The sequence below is a fragment of the Ascaphus truei genome, chromosome 9 (assembly GCF_040206685.1).
Source record: "Ascaphus truei isolate aAscTru1 chromosome 9, aAscTru1.hap1, whole genome shotgun sequence".
Taxonomy (NCBI): Eukaryota; Metazoa; Chordata; class Amphibia; order Anura; family Ascaphidae; genus Ascaphus; species Ascaphus truei.
In genome coordinates this window covers 60,326,536-60,346,755 of record NC_134491.1, presented here as the reverse complement: position 1 = coordinate 60,346,755, position 20,220 = coordinate 60,326,536, and the positions used below count along the sequence as shown (strand labels likewise).

General features: G+C 48.5%; 1 protein-coding gene and 1 long non-coding RNA gene across 3 annotated transcripts in view; one reads left to right on the top strand and one right to left on the bottom strand.

Moving 5' to 3' along the window:
• Window positions 1-1,050, bottom strand: part of MAPKAPK2 (MAPK activated protein kinase 2) — a 28,117-nt gene extending 27,067 nt beyond the window's left edge. For both annotated transcript variants that reach the window (XM_075615186.1, XM_075615187.1), the window contains exon 1: window positions 111-1,050. In XM_075615186.1, the coding sequence (XP_075471301.1) occupies window positions 111-317 (207 nt within the window). In that variant the 5' untranslated portion in view covers window positions 318-1,050. The remainder of the gene's footprint in view (window positions 1-110) is intronic.
• A 10,845-nt stretch (window positions 1,051-11,895) lies between these two features.
• On the top strand, window positions 11,896-20,053 carry LOC142502303 (uncharacterized). The gene is made up of 3 exons (XR_012803729.1): window positions 11,896-12,017; window positions 19,469-19,586; window positions 19,695-20,053. It is a non-coding gene; the product is annotated as an uncharacterized LOC142502303 (long non-coding RNA).
• The last annotated feature ends 167 nt before the right edge of the window (window positions 20,054-20,220 follow it).

The following is a 20,220-nucleotide window of genomic DNA, read 5'->3' as shown; positions in this document are numbered from 1 at the left end:
CCACAACAAGCCATCTGCTCACCATAAAGACCAGATAGTGCCTATTGTAAGAGCCCCCCCTCACCCCTCCCCCCCGCCCAGAATGATAATTTAGATGCTTTTCCAATTACCTTCAGAGCGAACTTGTCCCCAGTCTTCTTATTAAAGATCTCCAGGACCTTCCCATTGATGCCCAGTCCCAGGACCTGGTTCGTGACCTTGTAATCGTCAGTGATGGCATTCTTCCTGATCTGTAGGCCTGACTTCACCGGGAACTGTTGTTGCATGGGGGGCTGGTTCGGTGGGGGGTTAGGGAAGGGGTTTTGGGAATTCAACATCTTGGATTTGAAGCCCAAGACACAGTTATAGAATAAAGGGGCAGGGGGAGTCGGGGCAGGGGGAGAAGGGGTTTGTAGAACTCTGGCAGATGTTGTTAGGGGTGAGGTAGGATGGGGACACTGGTTTGTGCGGTTGTGGGAATATTTGGGGATTAAGAAAAATGATAGAGATGTCTATGGGCGGGGGACCCTGGATCTTGACTTTTTGGATCCTTAAGAGCTGTTATGGGGCTGTGGGGAAATGTTGGGATCAACCCAAACCCGACAAATTTATAGCTGGGCCTTAGATCTTAACTTCTGGGGGGTCGTAACTGGAGGATTCCTCGGAGAAAGCTGCTTGGGGCTGGATCTTTAGTTGTGGGAGTACTTACAAAGAGTTAGGGGAGAGGCCCTGAATCTTTAGTTTCGGTGTTCCTTATAAACAGGTGTATGGGGCTTTGGATCCGTTGTTTTGTTATTTTTAAACCCTAGTGGTATTGATGGGAGGGGCCTGTATCTTCCGTTTTGGGGGGTCCCTATATAAGTGTGTGGGGGGGCGGACTCTTGATCCTCAGTTTTGGGGGACCCTAGATCTTCAGTTTCGGGGGGTCCCTAACGGTGTAGAGGAGGATCCCCGGTGTTACAGCGGTGTAGGTCCCCTGGATCGCGCCGGATCTCCGCTCTCGCTCTTTGGAACGTTGAGGGAAGAAGAAGATACACAACGTTCCACGGCCGGATCCCTTCCACTGTGACGTCACAGCCTCGCACTCGCAGAGCCGCCGCTCTTAAAGGGGCCCGGTTCTCCTTAAAGCAGCAACACACGAGGGGTGGGGACCACCTCAATCAGTTTCAGGGCTGGCGGCTGTGGGGGCATCCTAGACACTGTACCAGTGTATGTTTAGCCCTGTGCTGTAAGAAGGACCCGCAACACCTCTATGAGAGCGAAGACGTTCGTTGTGTACTGCGCTGCAGAATATGTTGGTGCCTTATAAATGATACATGTAAATAAGTGACTTCACAAGAGTGTGTGTGACACTAACTTCTAATGAATGAAACTGCACTTCAGTGAGTGAGGCCACCTTCCAATGAGTATGACTGCCTTGAAATGAGTGAGACTACCCTCCAGTGAGTGGACCTGCCCTCCAGTGAGTGAAACTGCCCCTGAGTGAGTGAAGCCACCTTCCAATGAGTGAGACTGCCTTCCAAGGAGTGAGACTGCCTTGTAATGAGTGAGACTGCCCTCCAATGAGTGAGACTACCCTTCAGTGAGTGAGGCCACCTTCCAATAAGTGAGACTGCCTTGTAATGAGTGAGGCTGCCCTTCAGTGAGTGAGGCCACCTTCCAATAAGTGAGACTGCCTTGTAATGAGTGAGGCTGCCCTCCAGTGAGTGAACCTGCCCTCCGTGAGTGAGGCCACCTTCCAATGAGTGAGACTGCCCTCCAATGAGTGAGACTGACCTCCAGTGAGTGAGGCCACCTTCCAATAAGTGAGGCTGCCTTGTAATGAGTGAACCTGACCTCCAGTGGGTGAGACTGCCTTCCAATGAGTGAGACTGTCCTCCAGTGAGTGAGGCCACCTTCCAATGCGTGAGACTGCCTTGTAATGAGTGAGACTGCCCTCCAGTGAGTCAGACTGCTTTTTAATGCCGGAGACCACCTTCCACCTTCCGGAGAGTGCCATGTAATGAGTACGACTGCCTTCCAGCAAGTAAGACTGCCTTTTAATAAACTAGACTATCTTCCAGTGAGTGAGACTGCCTTCTAATAAGTGAGACTGCCCAGTGGCAGATTTCCCTGCTTTAGGTCCGGGCCTAGGGCAGCTGCAAAAATGTCAACCCCCATATACATTTGCCACCCTCTCTGACATATCGGGCCTAATGGAAGTCACTTAGCTATTGCGAGTCGCGACCGCGTCCTTACCTGCTGCCCTCCTCCTTCTGAACCGCAGCGACAAATTACGTCATGATGTCGCATTACCATAGCAACACAACATCGTGCGACATCACCGTGGTGATGTGACGCCACAGTTCAGAAGGAGGAGGGGGCGGCAGCAAGGAGGCGGCCACAACAGCTAAGTGCCGAGGGGCCTCCTTATTAATGAGACCGTCTTTAATTGAGTGAGAGTGCCTTGTAATTAGTTATAACCCCCTGTCTTTTCCCTTAGACTGATTTCGTACTGCTACGGTGGAGGCCCAGGTTCTCCTTCCCAGTAGGACTGGTGCTATCAAACTAGCTGAGCATGTGACCTTGAATCAGACAACAGAACACGACACAGGGCGTTGGATAACAAGAAACCGTTTATAGAAACCCCCCACTCACAAACTGATGGCTATATATATATATGCGGGCTCCCTATACAGAGGTATCAGTCACCCCTGGATACAGTATACAATACACATTAATCCCTGTGCTTTTGTGTCTTAGTGTCTTTCCCAATGTCCCAAGGACCCAGTGTTAAAAGGGCCCTGTTGTGGGTGCCAGCACAATCGTTGGCGCTTCAGTGTGTAACCCGTAGCAGGCCTGGGTGTTCTCAAAGCCTTTGGCACCCCTTGTCAGTGGTGAAGGTCTCCATGTAGTTACTCACACCTCCCTTAGGCTGCGCTTATAGTGACAGCGACGCGACGTCGCCTGAAAACAAATGTATTGCCGTCTTTGCGTGCGCTTATAGTAAGCGCGACATGACGGAGCGACGGCAGCGACGCGAAATTTGGAAGCCGGTCAAATTTGATTTTTCAGAGGCTGTCGCCACATGTGACAGCCTCTGAACCAATCAATGACCTGGTCGCCTGCGACATCGCCGCAAAGCCAATTACAAGTTTCGCTAGCGGCGACGGGTGACATCACCCGTCGCCGTCGCGCGCACTATAAGCGCGGCCTTAGTCTGGTAGACAGTTGCTCCGCTTTCCATTCCGCCATTGGACCTGTCTGTGACCTTGTCACCCAGCACCGCTGAGACGTCCCCCTCACGGCCTGGTTCTCAGGTCAGCCCAATGTCCCTACAGGTCGCGGCAGCTCAACTTCCCGTGCTCCGCCAAGGACTCTTAAAGACTCCCCTTTTGTTTAGCTCCTATCAAAGAGTCACATCCTGGGCACATCCCAGAGAGGAACCAGAGAGTGCAGTGTGTATCCTGTACACTTCCTAATGGGGTTACATAATAAAACTGCTGTCCAGTGAGTGATACTTTGAATAGCTGTGATTGCTAATGAGTTAGACTTGCTCATAAAAAAAGATACTGCCTTCTAATAACTGACACATTTATTGAGTAAGACTGTCCACCAGAGGCAGGAATAGAGAGATGTAGGGACCTCTACAAGGACTCACAATTTTGGTCCTTCCAGGACCTGCAAGAAAACTATGGACCCTCCAATAAACTTTTTTTTTCCAATATTTGCTTAGACACTTTTCAACATCCTGAGGAAACAGTAAAAATACGAGTAGACCACTAACTGTTTTTGAAACACTTTATTATAATTCAGAAAACAATGAAATGTACAGTCTCTTTACTCTATTAGATTGTAAGCTCTTCAGGGCAGGGACTCCTTTTCCTATTGTTTTGTCTGAAGTGCTTATTCCCATTGTGTTATAATATGATGTCACGTGTATTGTAAAGCGCCGTGTACCTGCATGGCGCTATATAAATAAAGATATATATATATACATACATCATTTACTTTCAATAGGAAGAATAGAACAGAAAGCAAAGTTCATGCAGCAATGGGAAAGAGATCTGGGTTCGGACCCAGATTGGGATGATTAGAGAGACAATTTTGAGAGAATATCCAAGTTCTCCATATACTCGGCTATAAAAGAGACAAATGTCAAAGTCTTGCATAGATGATGCTACACCCCACACACACTGCATGCAATCTCCCAGAATCCCTCTCCACATTGTTGGAGGCAGGGACGGATTGCAGGTACATACCGGCGGCGGAAGCGATTCCTTAAAAAATGGCTCTCCTTCCGCAGCTTCACAGCTTCATGACGTCGCAACCGCATGTGACCTTGCGTTGTAATGGCAACGCATCGCCATGTGACGTCACGATGTCATGGCAACGCAGCACCATGTGACGTCACAGTGTCATGTGCTGTCGGGTCACCATGACAACGCTGCAGGAGGAGATGCCGCTCTGGAGAAGGTAAGAGACACCCCCCTCTCTCTTGCACACACACCACCAACAATCCATCCTGCTCCGGACTGGGCGCTCAGCAGCTCCCTCCTCTGGTAGGGCGGAAGCTGGATCCCAGCGCTCACAGCATGAGGGAGAGTATTGCAGACAGTGTCCGCAGGCCTCCTCTTTGGGGAGCTGGGGAACTGCAGCACCGACCCACCGTGGCAACCCGGAGCACTCGACTGGGCAATTCGCCCCTGGTTGGAGGGGATTCTGAGGCATATCTGGTGGACGTGCCCCCAGGTTAGTAACCTCTGGAAAAAAGTGAAAGGCCTGATTAATCAAGTCACACAGTGCAACAGACCCCTGGCCCTATCTATTACTTAAACCCATTGAAGATTTAGACAGACACACAGACAAATTGATAACCCATATATTAATCGGCCACAAAATGTGTAATAGCAAGCTCGTGGAAAGAGATAAAAACACCTCCTATGACAACGATTGAAAATAACATTTGGGACATAATAATAATGGAAGACAAGTTAACCTCTATGTTGCATGACACTCGCCTCAAATTTCAGAGGGTATGGGGTCCATGGTTCACCTTTATGGGGGGCACAGTGGACCCCAGGCCCTGGTTAAATAACAGTATACATTTATAAGGAGGTGACAGGTTACCCACCACAAACATACCCTTTGGTTTTTAAATGTTGAGCGTCAACTCAATCTGTACTTTCCTTCTTAAAGGGGCAATGCAAGCAGGCGATTTGTTTAGCAAACTTTACCATGGGATTGAAGCAGGGGGTCTCCGGAGATCAACGCCATTAATTTCAGCTCCAGGGACCCCCTGCTTCCCGAGATACTCACCTCCAACGGTGGTGCCAGTATCTCCTGCAAGTTTAAAGGTCCAGCGTCACATGGGCCAATAGGAAGCTGCACCGAATGACGACGTCACAGCTTCCTATTGGCCCACAGGGTGCGAGAGCTTTGAAGCGCCGCCATAATGTGATCTCTGCGAGCGGAGCGGCTATCGGCACCCCCTAGGCTAAGTGTAAATTGGGGGCCCCACCCACATAAGTCACTTTTAAATACAAATACAGTATGTTTTTATTGAACAATATTCAACACTTTTATTGAAATTCTGAAAAAATGACTACAAACACAAACATTGTATTTATCTACATGTCTCTGGGTGTTTTTATTAGGAAAGTCACAAATAATATCATCAAATTCGATTTTATCTGATTCAACTGTCCTCAAAGGAAGAGCGTTTATATCTCGGTTGAAGCAACAACTGCTGAGCTCGTTCTTAATAAGTTTCAACTTTGAAACAGATCTTTCGCCCGCGCAGTTCGTGGTCGTCATTGCTAGGAAAATTGGTACAGCAATTTCAATGTTCAGAAACCTGGACTCCGAAGCCCTGCCAGGCAGCAGTGCGGCATGGCAAGCAAATTTACATGCACAGCACCTCTATGATGCGGGGGGGCCCCTAACCTTGGGGACCCCTAGGCACGTGTCTGTGCCTAATGCGCAATCCGTCCCTGCTCCCAATGAGTAACATTCCCTGGATTCCCTGACTTCCTCCGAGTGACACTCACGTCAGATGAGCTAGACTTGTCTTCCATGTGAATCCACATCGAGTGTTACAATGAGGGAGTTCAGGTTCAATGAATTTTTTTCCAGCATTGGAACAGGGGGTCCTCCCGAACTGAACTGCAGTAATTTTAGATCCTGAGATACTAAGCGCTGTGTAAACTGTGGCGCTATATAAAGAATATTCTGCATACATACAATGTACGCAGCGCTTTACAACATTACAATACACCGTAAATAAATTGCAGACAATGGAGATAAGTGTTACAGATAAGTGACAACACAAGGCAAAGGGAGACCCTGCCTGGAAGTCTAATATCTATGTGGTATTTTGGAAGGCTCACAGACACAGAGTAAAGTGCATTATTCAACCTTGGATTAGTATCACAGCCAGAGATTGTCAGGTAAAGGGAAAAACAATGTAAATAGGTCCTTTTGCCTAGAAAGAATTAAAGGGTTGTATATTCATACATATATTCTAGCTCTGGATTTTGAAAGGGGACATTGGTTTATTCGCTGCCCTCCAGGACTCTGCAGCATTGAAGAGGTTAAAGCAGGCTAAGGGGATCCAAGGTCCTTTTTTTTTACTGGCGTCCTAGGAATCTCTGCTGGGTTTAAAAAAGGTGCGTAATTTGGCTCTTCAGATTCCTGGGTGATGTGATGCATCTTTCCATAAGCAGACTTGTGGTATTATCTGAGTATTGTACAGTAAATGCAGTTGAGTCAGACAGTGCAGTGTTTCACACATAGTGTTCCTGGTAAACGTCTGCTATGTCTCATACAGATGCAGCGGCCGTTATCCGAACATGTCACGCGTTGTATACCTCGGAATACCCATGTCATGGCGCGGGATTTCTCATTTTTATCGAGTGCAGAAAATGGCATTTTATTGTCCTGGTTTTTAAACACCTCCAAATTGACACAGTAGCACAGTGACACAGTAGCACAGTGACACAGTAGCACAGTGACACAGTAGCACAGTGACACAGTAGCACAGTACTGTACACATTACAATTCATTCATTTCTGCCACGGATACGCGAAGAATCGCACACAAAGAAATTAGAATCCATGAAATTCAAACAAATCAACCGCGGTAAACACAGGTGTGCCTGCCTCGTGGAATACAGCAGCGCACACGAAAACGGCTCCGTGAAATGTTCCAATAACGGCCGCTGCATCTGTAGGATGCTGGCATTACAGGGACGGGTACACTGCCACAGGAGGTCCTGCAGCTTAGAACATTAGGATGGCATGTATGTATTATATTAAGGATAAAGGGTGGCAAGCTTCTCTGGCAGGGAAAGCTGGCTGCACTGATCGCTTTTTTTTAAAATGTACTTGTCAGAGATCTCTCGCTGCCCTTTCCAACGCTGTTTTTATTTTAAAAATGGGATGCTCTGTTCAGGAGATAGGTGACCACAGGAGCTAGAAACGAAATGATGTTTTTAACACAAGATAAGAATTTGTTTTAAGGAGCCTGACATGGCCAGATACCATGGTTATAGGAGTTACACTTGTTGGCTTCTCGGGGGGGGGGGGGGGGGACGGTTCTGCTTTAAATCACTTTCTGCTTGCGGGTGCATTAAATGTAAAAGGTTAATTAATCAAGTTATTTAGATACGACGCAGGTCGTTAGCTGCCTCAGGCCTGGCAGAGTTTCTGACGCTGTAGAAGGGGAGAAAGATGAATGATATCCAATAACGCCTCCTGTTTACCATCCTCAGATCCCAAGCTGACGCACACAGGAGATAAACAGCACAGGTAAACCCTTTAAAGGCCAGAGTGTGGCGGCCCCTATGGCAATTGCAATCACATGACCTCTCCCTGATGATGGAGTACTCCCCATTCCATCCGCCATCACTTCAGATTGGGCCCTGAGTTTCTTAAGAGCGCAGGACACGATCTCCCATAAGACAACACACATTTTATTTGGACCTAACTTCTACGTCAAGCAGAGCCACCAACAGCTTTCCCGGGGGCCCAAGGACTGGAGTTTCCACCTGGCCCTCTGGGTCCGCGGCTTTGCGAGCCGCCCCTTTTCTCTTACCCTCCGCCCTCTCACACCTTTCTCACACTCTTCCCTCTGTTTCTCTCCCCCCTTCTTACACTCCCCCCTCATCCTCTCACTGCTCCCATGTATTTCTCTCCCCCACCCTTTCTGTCTCAATCTTCCTCCCCCTCTCTCACTCCCCCACGTCTCCCACACACCCTCTCCTGCACTCACTCCCCCCTCTCCTGCTCACTCACTTCCCCTCTCATGATCCCTCACACCCCGTCTCACACACTCCCCCCTCCTCTCACTCACTCCTCTCTGGCTCGCTCACTCATTCCCCCTCTCTTGCTCCCTCACCCCCTCTCACTCACACACTTCCCCTCCTCACTCTTTCCCCTCTCTATCATCCTCCCCCTCTCTTGCTCCCTATCTCACACCCCTTCTTCCTTATACACCCCTCCCCCACTCCTCTCCCTCAACCCCACTCCCTCTCAAATCCCACTCCCTCTCAAATCCCACTCCCCCACAATCCCCCACCCTCACCCCACACACATGATCTCTGGACGGGCCCAGCTTCCCGCACTGGCAGGCCGGACCCCCTCAGCCGCCGGGCCTGTGACAGTTGTCCCAGCTCTTCCTCTCTGTCGATGGCCCTGACGTCCCAGGGCACTGAGAGGGTTAAAGTCATCCAATAGGAAGCCGCAACGTGCTCTGTTTCCAGCTTCCTATTGTCCCGCGGGATTTGATGGCCAACGTAATTTCCCCAAAGGAAGTGTCTTCTTGGGCCCGGCTTGATGACACTGCTATCGGTGCGGCTGCACCTACCCCCGCGCTTGCAGAGGCCCCACGCCCTCCGACTGCCCAACTTCCGTCATTTGTGATGCTTAAATTAACCGCCACAACATCTAAACTGTGACTACCGGAGTTGGGCCGGGGCAGCGCGTTGGGCCTCTGTAAGTGCCGGCATCTCCTGCTACCTCAGAAGTCACATGGCATGGCTACGCAAGGTCACATGATGTCATCACTTGACGCAAGGGTGGAGAAGAGGCCCTGAGTGCACACGGACAGTGGTTTGAGCCCTGCAATACTCTGAGCGGGCCAGCCCAAAGGGTTAAAGCAGCAATACTACATACATCCCCACTTTTTTTTACCTTCTTTCTTCTCTTTATATGTAAAGTATGTGAAAATGTATAATTTTACATTCTTGCCTAAGCTGGCAATCGTTTGGTGCTCCTGTTATAAATCTGTAAAGATCCTGATTGTGTGCCTATCTAAATGGCCGCCTTTCATCTCCAATCAATCTTTCAGTCAGTGTTAACTCAGCAGCTACAATGTATCCTGATATTACTAAGGTAACAATATCTAATGTTACAGTTTGCAGCTCAAACTGCTGGGAACATTGGCAACAAGTTATCACAAACAGGAAAGTGTTACAAATATCTTGCACTGTTGGGGAGGTGGGCTAAAACCTGCTACAGAAATCAAAGGATGTTCAATATATTACAACTCGTTAAAAATGGCATTAAGAGTTGAATTAAAAAAAAATCACTATTTAATACTACAGAACTGATTTATTTTTAAAAAACCATATACGATTTTGCATGTTTTGATGCTTTAATAGGGACTTGTGAAGTAGAGACTTTCAGATACATGCGTGTTACTAAGTAGCTCAGGGGGAAGCACGTGCTAGAGAAGTGCTAGAACAAGAGTCATGCTCTGAAACCGGTAGGAGATTTCCAGGGAAACATGAGGAAGTCCATGTTTGCTGAAAGGGTGGTGGAGTCGTGGACTAGCCGCCTGGCAGAGGTGGGAGAGGGAATATAGTAAAGGAATGTAAAAAAAACAAACTGCATTGAACACATTAAAGTGCACAAGTCGTTTTATCTCCATGTGCCTCAATGGATCAAAATTAGATTGTAAGCTATGTGGACAGGGACTGGTGCATGTAAAATCTATATGCAGCTGTGGCTCCACTGTGAATTTCTCCCCTCCTGCTCTTGGCAACGCACCAATAGGAAATCACTTGACATCTGCATAGGATCATAAGATATAATTATGAACCAAAAGTGCTCTCCTTCTTTTCGCCAGGAGGTGGCAGCATATAATAGGCTACTGTAGTTACATAAATATAGATATAACATAATATATATTATATATTATATATATTATATATATATATATATATATATATATCTATATATATATATAGATATATATATATATATATATATATATATATATATATATATATATATATAAAATCTAGGCGGCACTCACGTAACTCGATATACTTGCCTGGGTGCAGCTGCAAAACGCAGTGTAGAAAAGTTCGAAGACAGGCACTCACGGGAACTTGCTGAGTGAAGTTTTTATTAAATTATAGGAATCAAATAAATCGACTTCTAGAATGTAATAAATACTTCATTCCGCGAGATCCTGTGAGTGCCTGTCTTTGAACATATAAATAAATATATATATATATATATATATATGTGTGTGTATGCGCTGTATACACTGTGGGCGCTTTATAAATGTATATTTACACACACACACACACACACACACACACACACACACACACACACACACACACACACACACACACACACACACACACACACACACACACACACACACACACACACACACACACACACACACACACACCATTCAGGGACCATTTAACACCTTAAGTCAGGGGAGCGCAATCTTTTTCCCCTGCACCCCCATGCCTGCTCTCCTTCTCTCCGCGCGCCCCCACCCCTCCCTTCCTTACTTACCTTGGTTCCCGGCGCCTGGGCGTCATTATATCACGTTGCCTTAGCAACGCGACGGCACATGACCCCGCATTTGCCATGGCGACGCGTCTCCAGAAGCCGGCTGAACCATAGCTAACTGAGGTTTATAGAGGCCTTCGCCGCTTCCCTGTCATTTAATTTAAGTGCGCGCGCAGGCGTCTGTAAACCCCTCGCCCCCCTGGGTGCGCCGCTGCCTTAAGTCATAAATTGCATACTGCACAGGGGGAGGGACAGGCTTCAGTCACAGATACATTCCAAGATGCACTGTTTTTAAGCAAAAACCTCTCTGGCTTTTTCCATTGTCACACCGCCGGAAAAAGAGATCAGTGTATCTCAAAAGCTCGCACAAATTAAAACTTTTTGTTAGCCACAGAGCGGTAACGTCTATTCGATTTTGTTTTTATATATATATATATATATATATATATATATAGTGTTCGACAAACCTATACATTTGCTCGCCCCGTGCGAGTGGATTTAACCCCCGGGCGAGTAAATATTGGCCCAACTAGGTGGCGAGTAGATTTTTTTGTGTGGCGAGTAGATATTTTGGTATACTTGTCAACCACTGTGTATATATATATATATATATATATATATATATATATATATATATATACACACACACACACACACACACACACACACACACACAATGTGTCACCTTTTGCCTGGAATATCCATTCACATGGAGCCCATTTAAGCTGATGTATCGCTGTGAATGAATATTCCAGGCAAAAGGTGACACTATGTGCTCATTTGCATGTCAGTTCCCAGATTTCCTTGCTGCAGTGGAAGCACTGTATGCTAGGTGATAATGGTGAAAGATCCCTGATGAAAGCACGTCACGTGCTGAAACGCGTAGGAGGAGGAGTCTAGAGGGGTTGCAGCTCTTGTGCATCCCTGTCTCATTGCCCCAGTCCTGGTGGTCTAACGTGGAGTCCCTTGGAGAGTGTACTGCGGAGGCTGTGGAACTTTGAAGCTGTGTGAGGTGTGTGAAATTCGGCTCTCAGCCCCTGTGTGCTGCGACAGCTCCAGGCACAGCCGGGAAGGGTTGGTGCGTCACGTCCGGCCGTGACATCATACCCGGAAACCCGGCGCCCTGTGAGTAGTTCCATCCCTGGTGTGCAAGCCCAGGAGAGCTGTGCAGCGGAGTTTCTGCAGCGAGGCTGTGAAGGAGGAAACAAAAGGAGCCACCAGCGCAAAGAGTTTGAAGTCTGGGTGAGCTTTTTCCATATTTGATGCCTACGGCACCTTCCCATTTCTACACACTTCATTACCTGCACAGTTGGTAGCGCTTTCCATCCCAGCTACCACTCTGGATTTATACCTCTCAAAGGTCACTCTTGCCCGAGTCTGTCACATCAGACAGGGGCATTAACTTGCACTTACATCACCTGGACAATCTCCAACTGGCAGAGACTTGTGTTACTCATTTTATATATTATATTTTTGTGTATTCATTCATGCTATTTTATGCTATTGTTTTATATGTGGTTTATACATAAAATTGGCTGCTGAGCCTGATCCCAACTAATATAGCGCTTCCCTGGTTGTTTTCGATAATGGTGAAAGGCGGGGTTGCAGACCTGTCTAAGACATGTGAATGTGCTCACAAGTGATATTCTTTATTGGCTATATGCTAACGGTGGAGGGTTTCTGTCGCCTCTTTCACCCACCATAACTTAAAATGTATGATATACACACACACATACACATGTCTAATAAGGAGTATTTATTTACACACATATCAAAACTTATGTATTAAGCATAGCACAAAACTCCAACGTTTCGATCCCTCTGGGGGATCTTCCTCAGGGGGGCGCCCTGAAACTTTGGAGTTTTGTGCTATGCTTAATACATACGTTTTGATATTCACCCTCTGAGTGCTGTCGCCTCCTTGCCGCTTCTGGTAATGTATACTGTACCTCCATATACATATATATACACATACACACAAGTCTAATAAGGAGTATATATATGTAACCCTGCTTCCCCCCTTCCCCCAGACTCTACGGTGGTGTCTAGGGTACATGAGGGCAGATTACATGCGGTGTGGTGCATACCTGTGAGGAACAGGAGGGCCTGAGCTTCCCGCGATGGTATTGGGGAGCCAGGACCGGGCTTCTGGGGTGGTAGCCTCCATGATCTCTTAGTGGTGCAGCGCCTCCATCTTCTATACTCCCAGGAATATGGGACAGGACCTGTATAGAAGAACCCCTTGGGTCCCAGGGTAATAGCTTCCAATTCACACACAGTCTTTGGTAACAAAGGATAGTCTCTTTATTGACAGATCAGCAATCTCCCAATGGTAGTGGCTTCCAGTAGCCACAACAACAACGGCAAAGACTTGCTATTACGCCGCTCTCCTTCCACAAAGATAATTCCTCCTCTCCTTCCCTCCAAGTCTCTCCTCCGACAGGATGGTCTGGACTAGGGCTTCAATACCCCGTGGCCCACCCCTGAGGTTAGCCTCGTGGTGGGGCTTGGATTCTCCCCATCACCCCAGGCAGTGGGGTGAGGGCATTGGTCCACCAGGTCTATAACTCTATCAGCTCTACTAAAGGAGGCTGAATCTTTCCTCTCCTCTCTCTGCTCCTGCACTCTGCGCAGGGGAGACCGCAGTCTCCTCCAACTCCTCGGACCGATCCGCAGGACTCTCCGACTCACGGCATAATTAACCGGCAACTCCAGACTCTCGGCATAAACTAACTGCATAAAACTAACTCTACTCACCGGAGTTGGCTGCTAAATACAGAGCTAGCCCCACCTCTCGTGATGTCAGCAGAACCTCCCCTCTTGCTCACGCCTGCAGCAGAGTCCAGGCCTGCATCTACCACTCAGGGCAGGGCTATGAAGGGGGAAAACCCATGATGATTACTGGTGCCTGATCTTAACAGGACTTACCACAGTAAAAGGGAGATAGGTATAGCCTGTGCTGTTTACAGGGGGCTACACTCTCCCTATGGTGGAATCCAATGGTCCCCACTTGGACCTATTTTTAGCAAACCCATCCTGCGGCGAACCACCTGGGAAACAGCACACATAAACATTGACATAATACATGGCATAATGAGGTAGTTCAATACAAGTACACCCGGGTACTCCCAACATGGAGAACCCTACAGATAGTGCTTTGGATCAGGCTTTCTTACCCGCCGTCCATAATGATCCGTGACATTACAGCGAACGATTGGACCGGCCCATGCTCAGGCCTGTATGTAACACTGTGCATGTAGATACACCTACCGATGCTCCATATGCGCACTAGCTTACTAATCTTATCCTCATTGTGATACCCTCCCTGACCGAACTTGGTCCGAAGGTATTCCTGGACTGCCTCCCTGAGCCAACTGTCTCGGTTCTCTTCAATTTCTCTCATGATGGGCTCAGGCACATATGGATACTCATACCCGTGTGACTGCCGGTATCTTGCTACTATGGCCCGGTCAGCTCGACTTAGTTTGGTGAGTTTGCGGTGCCCTGCCCTGCTCGGGGTACCCAAAATACAGGCTCCTCTGTAGCTACCTCATCGTACAATATACTGGGGCCTCGAGGTACAATCAATTTCTGTTCTCTCTCTCTAAACCGGTGATCTAACTCATCCTCCACCTCCCGCGGAGTGAAAGAACCAGCCGCCCACAAATGGTCTACTACATCATTCTTAATTAATAAGAACCGCGTACGGTCCATCCCCTCGTGGTATCCGGTGAACAAAGGTGCCCACCATTTGTCGCGGTGTTCGTACTCTGCGGAATGACTAGTGCGTTCTACATCAGACTCTACCTGTGATAATACACCGGACGTACCCGCATCAGTAGATCGCGAGCAATCTCTCCTCCCCTTGGCATTATAATACGTAGTGGGGTTCATTTTGTGCACCACTTTGCACAGGCCCTCCCTCTAGCTGCAGGAGAAAACGGCACAGGGTTAGGCACAGGTACAACACTCGAATACGGTATCTCCCCATCAGACCCTTCATCACTCAACTCCCAATCCCACAAGTCATTGGCGTATTTGGGGGATTTACATAATTTATCTCTGGTAGGTCCCGATGGCACCACTCGTGACGGGGCACGGGCTGTGGCCGGGGCTGGGGGAACATCCATGGCATTGTCCAGCAAGCGGGTGACACCACGCCCAATGAACATTTTCTTAGAGGCACTCCCCGCCATACTTCTGGCTTCTCGGGAGGGGCCTCGACTCTGTAGGATAGCCAGGGCAATGGCTGAGTCTATGTTCGAGAGGAGAACACTCCTCCAGGCCTTCTCTTTCCGGTGGAACCGGAAACGACGTCATCAGGATCGACTGCAGAATCTCCACCCGCTCCGTGGTCACGCACCGGAAGTGCGTCGAGGACCTGCGGGGGCGGAGCATCCGGTACACGGTCGAACAAGTAGGCCTCAAGCCTCTCTTTCTCGTTCACCGGGATTGTGGTCTGCGCCTGGTGGGAGTAAGGGGGTGGTGGAGTCTCCTTACCGCTCAGCTGCTTTTTGATGACATTGGGCTCCTCTAGGATCGTCTCAGTCTCCGTCTCCGCCGCACTGGGAGTCACCACTGCGGTGGGACTCTTACGGGCCTCCGGCCGCACCAGCGCTCGCCGTCGGATGGTTTCTGGACTTGTCTGCTCTCTCTTGATGCCTTTGGGGTGGTTCGCCGGTAGACGCATCGCCACCGATGTCACGCCAATCTCTTCCTCCGAGGAAATCACGATCGGTTCCTCCGCTGGGGAGTCACCTGGTTCTTCGGCGATACAACCAGTGGGTATAGGTACAAAGTGGTCTTGCTCTGGTACCTCCACTGCGGTCGCGCTCTTCTCTGTTGCCAGCTCGCTCAGTTCAATAGCGATCTGAGCCTTGGTTCCTCCCGGTTTGGTATAACGGGGACCCAGGGCAGTCTTTTCTTTACCTTCCACCACCTCCGTCAATGTTCCCGGAGAGGCACCCCGTGGGGTTCCGAACAAAGGCCACGGCTCATTCGGCCAAAGGTAAAACGCGCCACATTGAGGGCATCGGGCCCTGGTGTTTGGTACCGCGCCCGGTATCCCGCAGTGGACGCACAAACACCGAATGTATTCGTGCTCAGCTACCTCCACTACCAGTAGGCCTCCTGGTAATTGGTAGATGGAAGTCCTCATCTCGGACATGGTTCGCTCAGGGTTGGAACAGCTCAGTGTTCCAGCTCCTTGCTCCTCGAATGCCAGATAAAAGTGAAGCTCTTCGCTCAGGCTTCCGGTCCCTCCCTTCGCTGGGGAGGACTCTCCTGATTTGCTCTCCTTGCGCCCCCTCCCTCTTGTGGAATCCAAAGGCGGGATCTTTTCTTCTTCAGCGTGACGTGGCCGGGCTTTCTGACCATTCACGGCACAGGTGGGTGGGCTTTCGGTTTTCGCACCGCTCCTCTTCCCTTGCAAAGAATCCGGGTTTGGCGCCAAATTATTACACATGTCCCGCCACATTTTCCTAATAGTCTCTGTGCACAACGCACGTGCTTGCTCCAGGCTTGGCGGGAACCGCCATTTTAGATCACTGTTCTTGCTCCGCAGAGCACATGCAGGGATGGACGCCATCTTGGATGAGTCCTCCAAACGCCCATGTGCCCTATCCTCAGTGTCTAACGGGTACCTCGTACCTAAACACTGACTGACTGCCAACTGTGTGCTCTGCATTCTGTTTCTCACTAACTTGAGGTGGCTTGTACCCCAGGCTTAGCGGAACTCCTCTCCTCCATGCACTGTACTCGATGTCTACCATGCAAGTGTTCTGTGGGGCGTGTGTGTGAGTGATAGCTATGGTACCTCTTTTCTAGGTACGGGCGTCTCCTACTGTTGGCTACTCATAGCGCGGGCCCTGGGCCATGGTCCCTGGACTGGTTAACAGGCTGACACCCCCAGTTGCCTCACGCTACCTGCCTCAAGGAACTCGGTCAGCTCTAACTATTCACCCTTCCTACGCCACCTCCTATGGGCGCCCATCTTTCTCCAATACTTGCACGGAGAGTGCATCTCACTCTGCCCGTTCCGCCTTGCTATAAGCCGGTCCTGTTCTGACATATCATCTCAGCAGCGCCTCCAAATATAACCCCACTTCCCCCCTTCCCCCAGACTCTACGGTGGTGTCTAGGGTACATGAGGGCAGATTACATGCGGTGTGGTGCATACCTGTGAGGAACAGGAGGGCCTGAGCTTCCCGCGATGGTATTGGGGAGCCAGGACGGGGCTTCTGGGGTGGTAGCCTCCATGATCTCTTAGTGGTGCAGCGCCTCCATCTTCTATACTCCCAGGAATATGGGACAGGACCTGTATAGAAGAACCCCTTGGGTCCCAAGGTAATAGCTTCCAATTCACACACAGTCTTTGGTAACAAAGGATAGTCTCTTTATTGACAGATCAGCAATCTCCCAATGGTAGTGGCTTCTAGTAGCCACAACAACAACGGCAAAGACTTGCTATTACGCCGCTCTCCTTCCACAAAGATAATTCCTCCTCTCCTTCCCTCCAAGTCTTTCCTCCGACAGGATGGTCTGGGCTGGGGTTTCAATACCCCGTGGCCCACCCCCGAGGTTAGCCTCGCGGTGGGGCTTGGATTCTCCCCATCACCCCTAGGTAGTGGGGTGAGGGCATTGGTCCACCAGGTCTATAACTCTATCAGCTCTACTAAAGGAGGCTGAATCTCTCCTCTCCTCTCTCTCTCTCTGCTCCTGCACTCTGCGCAGGGGAGACCGCGGTCTCCTCCAACTCCTCGGACCGATCCGCAGGACTCTCCGACTCACGGCATAATTAACCGGCAACTCCAGACTCTCGGCATAAACTAACTGCATAAAACTAACTCTACTCACCGGAGTTGGCTGCTAAATACAGAGCTAGCCCCACCTCTCGTGATGTCAGCAGAACCTCCCCTCTTGCTCACGCCTGCAGCAGAGTCCAGGCCTGCATCTACCACTCATGGGCTATGAAGGGGGAAAACCCATGATGATTACTGGTGCCTCATCTTAACAGGACTTACCACAGTAGAAGGGAGATAGGTATAGCCTGTGCTGTTTACAGGGGGCTACATATATATATATATAGTGCAAGAGGGGTGGTCGTAGCCACGGAGGTCGCAGGACCCGGCGGAACTGAAGGGGTTAAACATGGCACTGCTATTAATACACCAATCTTAGGAGAGACTGATCCCTTAAACATGTCACTGCTATTAGTACACTTTGCTCCTAGGAGGGACTGACCCCTTAAACATATCACTGCTATTAGTACACTTTGCTCCTAGGAGGGACTGACCCCTTAAACATATCACTGCTATTAGTACACTTTGCTCATAGGAGGGACTGATCCCTTAAACATATCACTGCTATTAGTACACTTTGCTCCTAGGAGGGACAGATCCCTTAAACATATCACTGCTATTAGTACACTTTGCTCCTGGGAGGGACTGACCCCTTAAACATATCACTGCTATTAGTACACTTTGCTCCTGGGAGGGACTGACCCCTTAAACATATCACTGCTATTAGTACACTTTGCTCATAGGAGGGACTGATCCCTTAAACATATCACTGCTATTAGTATACTTTGCTCCTGGGAGGGACTGACCCCTTAAACATATCACTGCTATTAGTACACTTTGCTCCTAGGAGGGACAGACCCCTTAAACATATCACTGCTATTAGTACACTTTGCTCCTGGGAGGGACTGACCCCTTAAACATATCACTGCTATTAGTACACTTTGCTCCTGGGAGGGACTGACCCCTTAAACATATCACTGCTATTAGTACACTTTGCTCCTGGGAGGGACTGACCCCTTAAACATATCACTGCTATTAGTACACTTTGCTCCTAGGAGGGACTGACCCCTTAAACATATCACTGCTATTAGTACACTTTGCTCCTAGGAGGGACTGACCCCTTAAACATGTTACTGCCGAATATCTTGATATTAATGTGATTGTTTGGAATATAGTGTGCTGATAACGTATATTTTCCTCAATAAACAGATATTAAAAAAAAAAGAATTACTGCCATTAGTACACTTTATTCCTCGGAGGGACTGACCCCTTAAACATTTCCCTGCCTTAGTGGATGCAAGGAGGTACACGCTAATTTGCGTAAATTACAATTCAAATGGATAAATAGGGTTGCCAGGCGGCTTCTCCAAAAATACTGGACACAATGGTGAAAGGTGCGACACGCTCGAGACACACACATACATCCCTCTCACCTCTCTCTAATCCATGCTGTTTCCTACTCTCCTTGGCCCCACCCCCATGTACCTGACACCACCTCCTGATTGGCTGCTGCTGGGTAATGCAGTCAATCAGGATGGAGGAAACTGTCCAGCCCCCTTGCAGCAGCCCTGTTCACTCCCTGCTCTGGGTAATCCCGCGGCCCCACCACAAGCTGGCCAGGTCACTATGCCCACAGAGGTCATACCGGTATACACATACATGTCCAGCATTACCTCTCATTATTTACTGGACAATGTCCAAATACTGGACACCTGGCAGCCCTAAGGGATAACTTGTGGCTTTCTGGTACTCAGACAACTAAATAAATGTCAGAAGTGAAAGTGAGGCAGTCTGTATGAAGTGTGGGTGCCTGGGTGCTACAATGGACAACTGTTTGTGGTACTACGGAAAGATCAGGAGGTTCTGAAAGAAAACTTTAAATTATTTGAATAGGTTGCTCCATCTGAGGCTACCTTTGGACTAGGTGTGTGGAGAACTGGAGACCCAGACCGATACCTTGCCTGGACGGACTGATGGGATGATCACATTGGCTGCTCGCAAATGAATATTGGTAAATTGTCTTAAACTGTTTCCACCAAGTATCAATCAATTAGAATGCTTTCTTTTTCACATTGTGATTACGGAGAAGTTTCTTACACTTTTCCGTTATCTCTAATAGGGCTGGAAAATGTATACCTATATGGAAACCATATTTGAACAACCGACCTCCAGCGATCTTTACTCTGAATGGGTATCTGTTGCGTTACTGACGGGAACTTGGCTAAAACAGAATCTGCTGTAGGGATCAGATGGAGGTTTGCTGGTAACTGGAAGGGTTTGGATGGACGTAAAGTGTTTAGAGTCTGCCTCCCCCTCCCCACTTTAAAAATATATCAATATATTTGTATTATTTGATTTGTCTGTTCTTTGTTTTTCCCTAAAAGGAGAGGAGGTGGAGTAGATTTATTTCTAGTGAACAGTCATATACAATCTGGTTAGAAAAGCAAGAAGGTTTAAAAATATATTAATAAATAAGTGACCCGCGATGTTTGGCCAAGATATATATAGTTTGTTGATTTCCTATTAAAGAACAAATGCGACTGTGTCATTTACTCAGCGTTTGGAATCTGTATTGGCCATATGTTAGTTTTATTTTCCCTTGAAAGTGTTTGTCTATATTATTGATGTGATATAACTGTGAATAT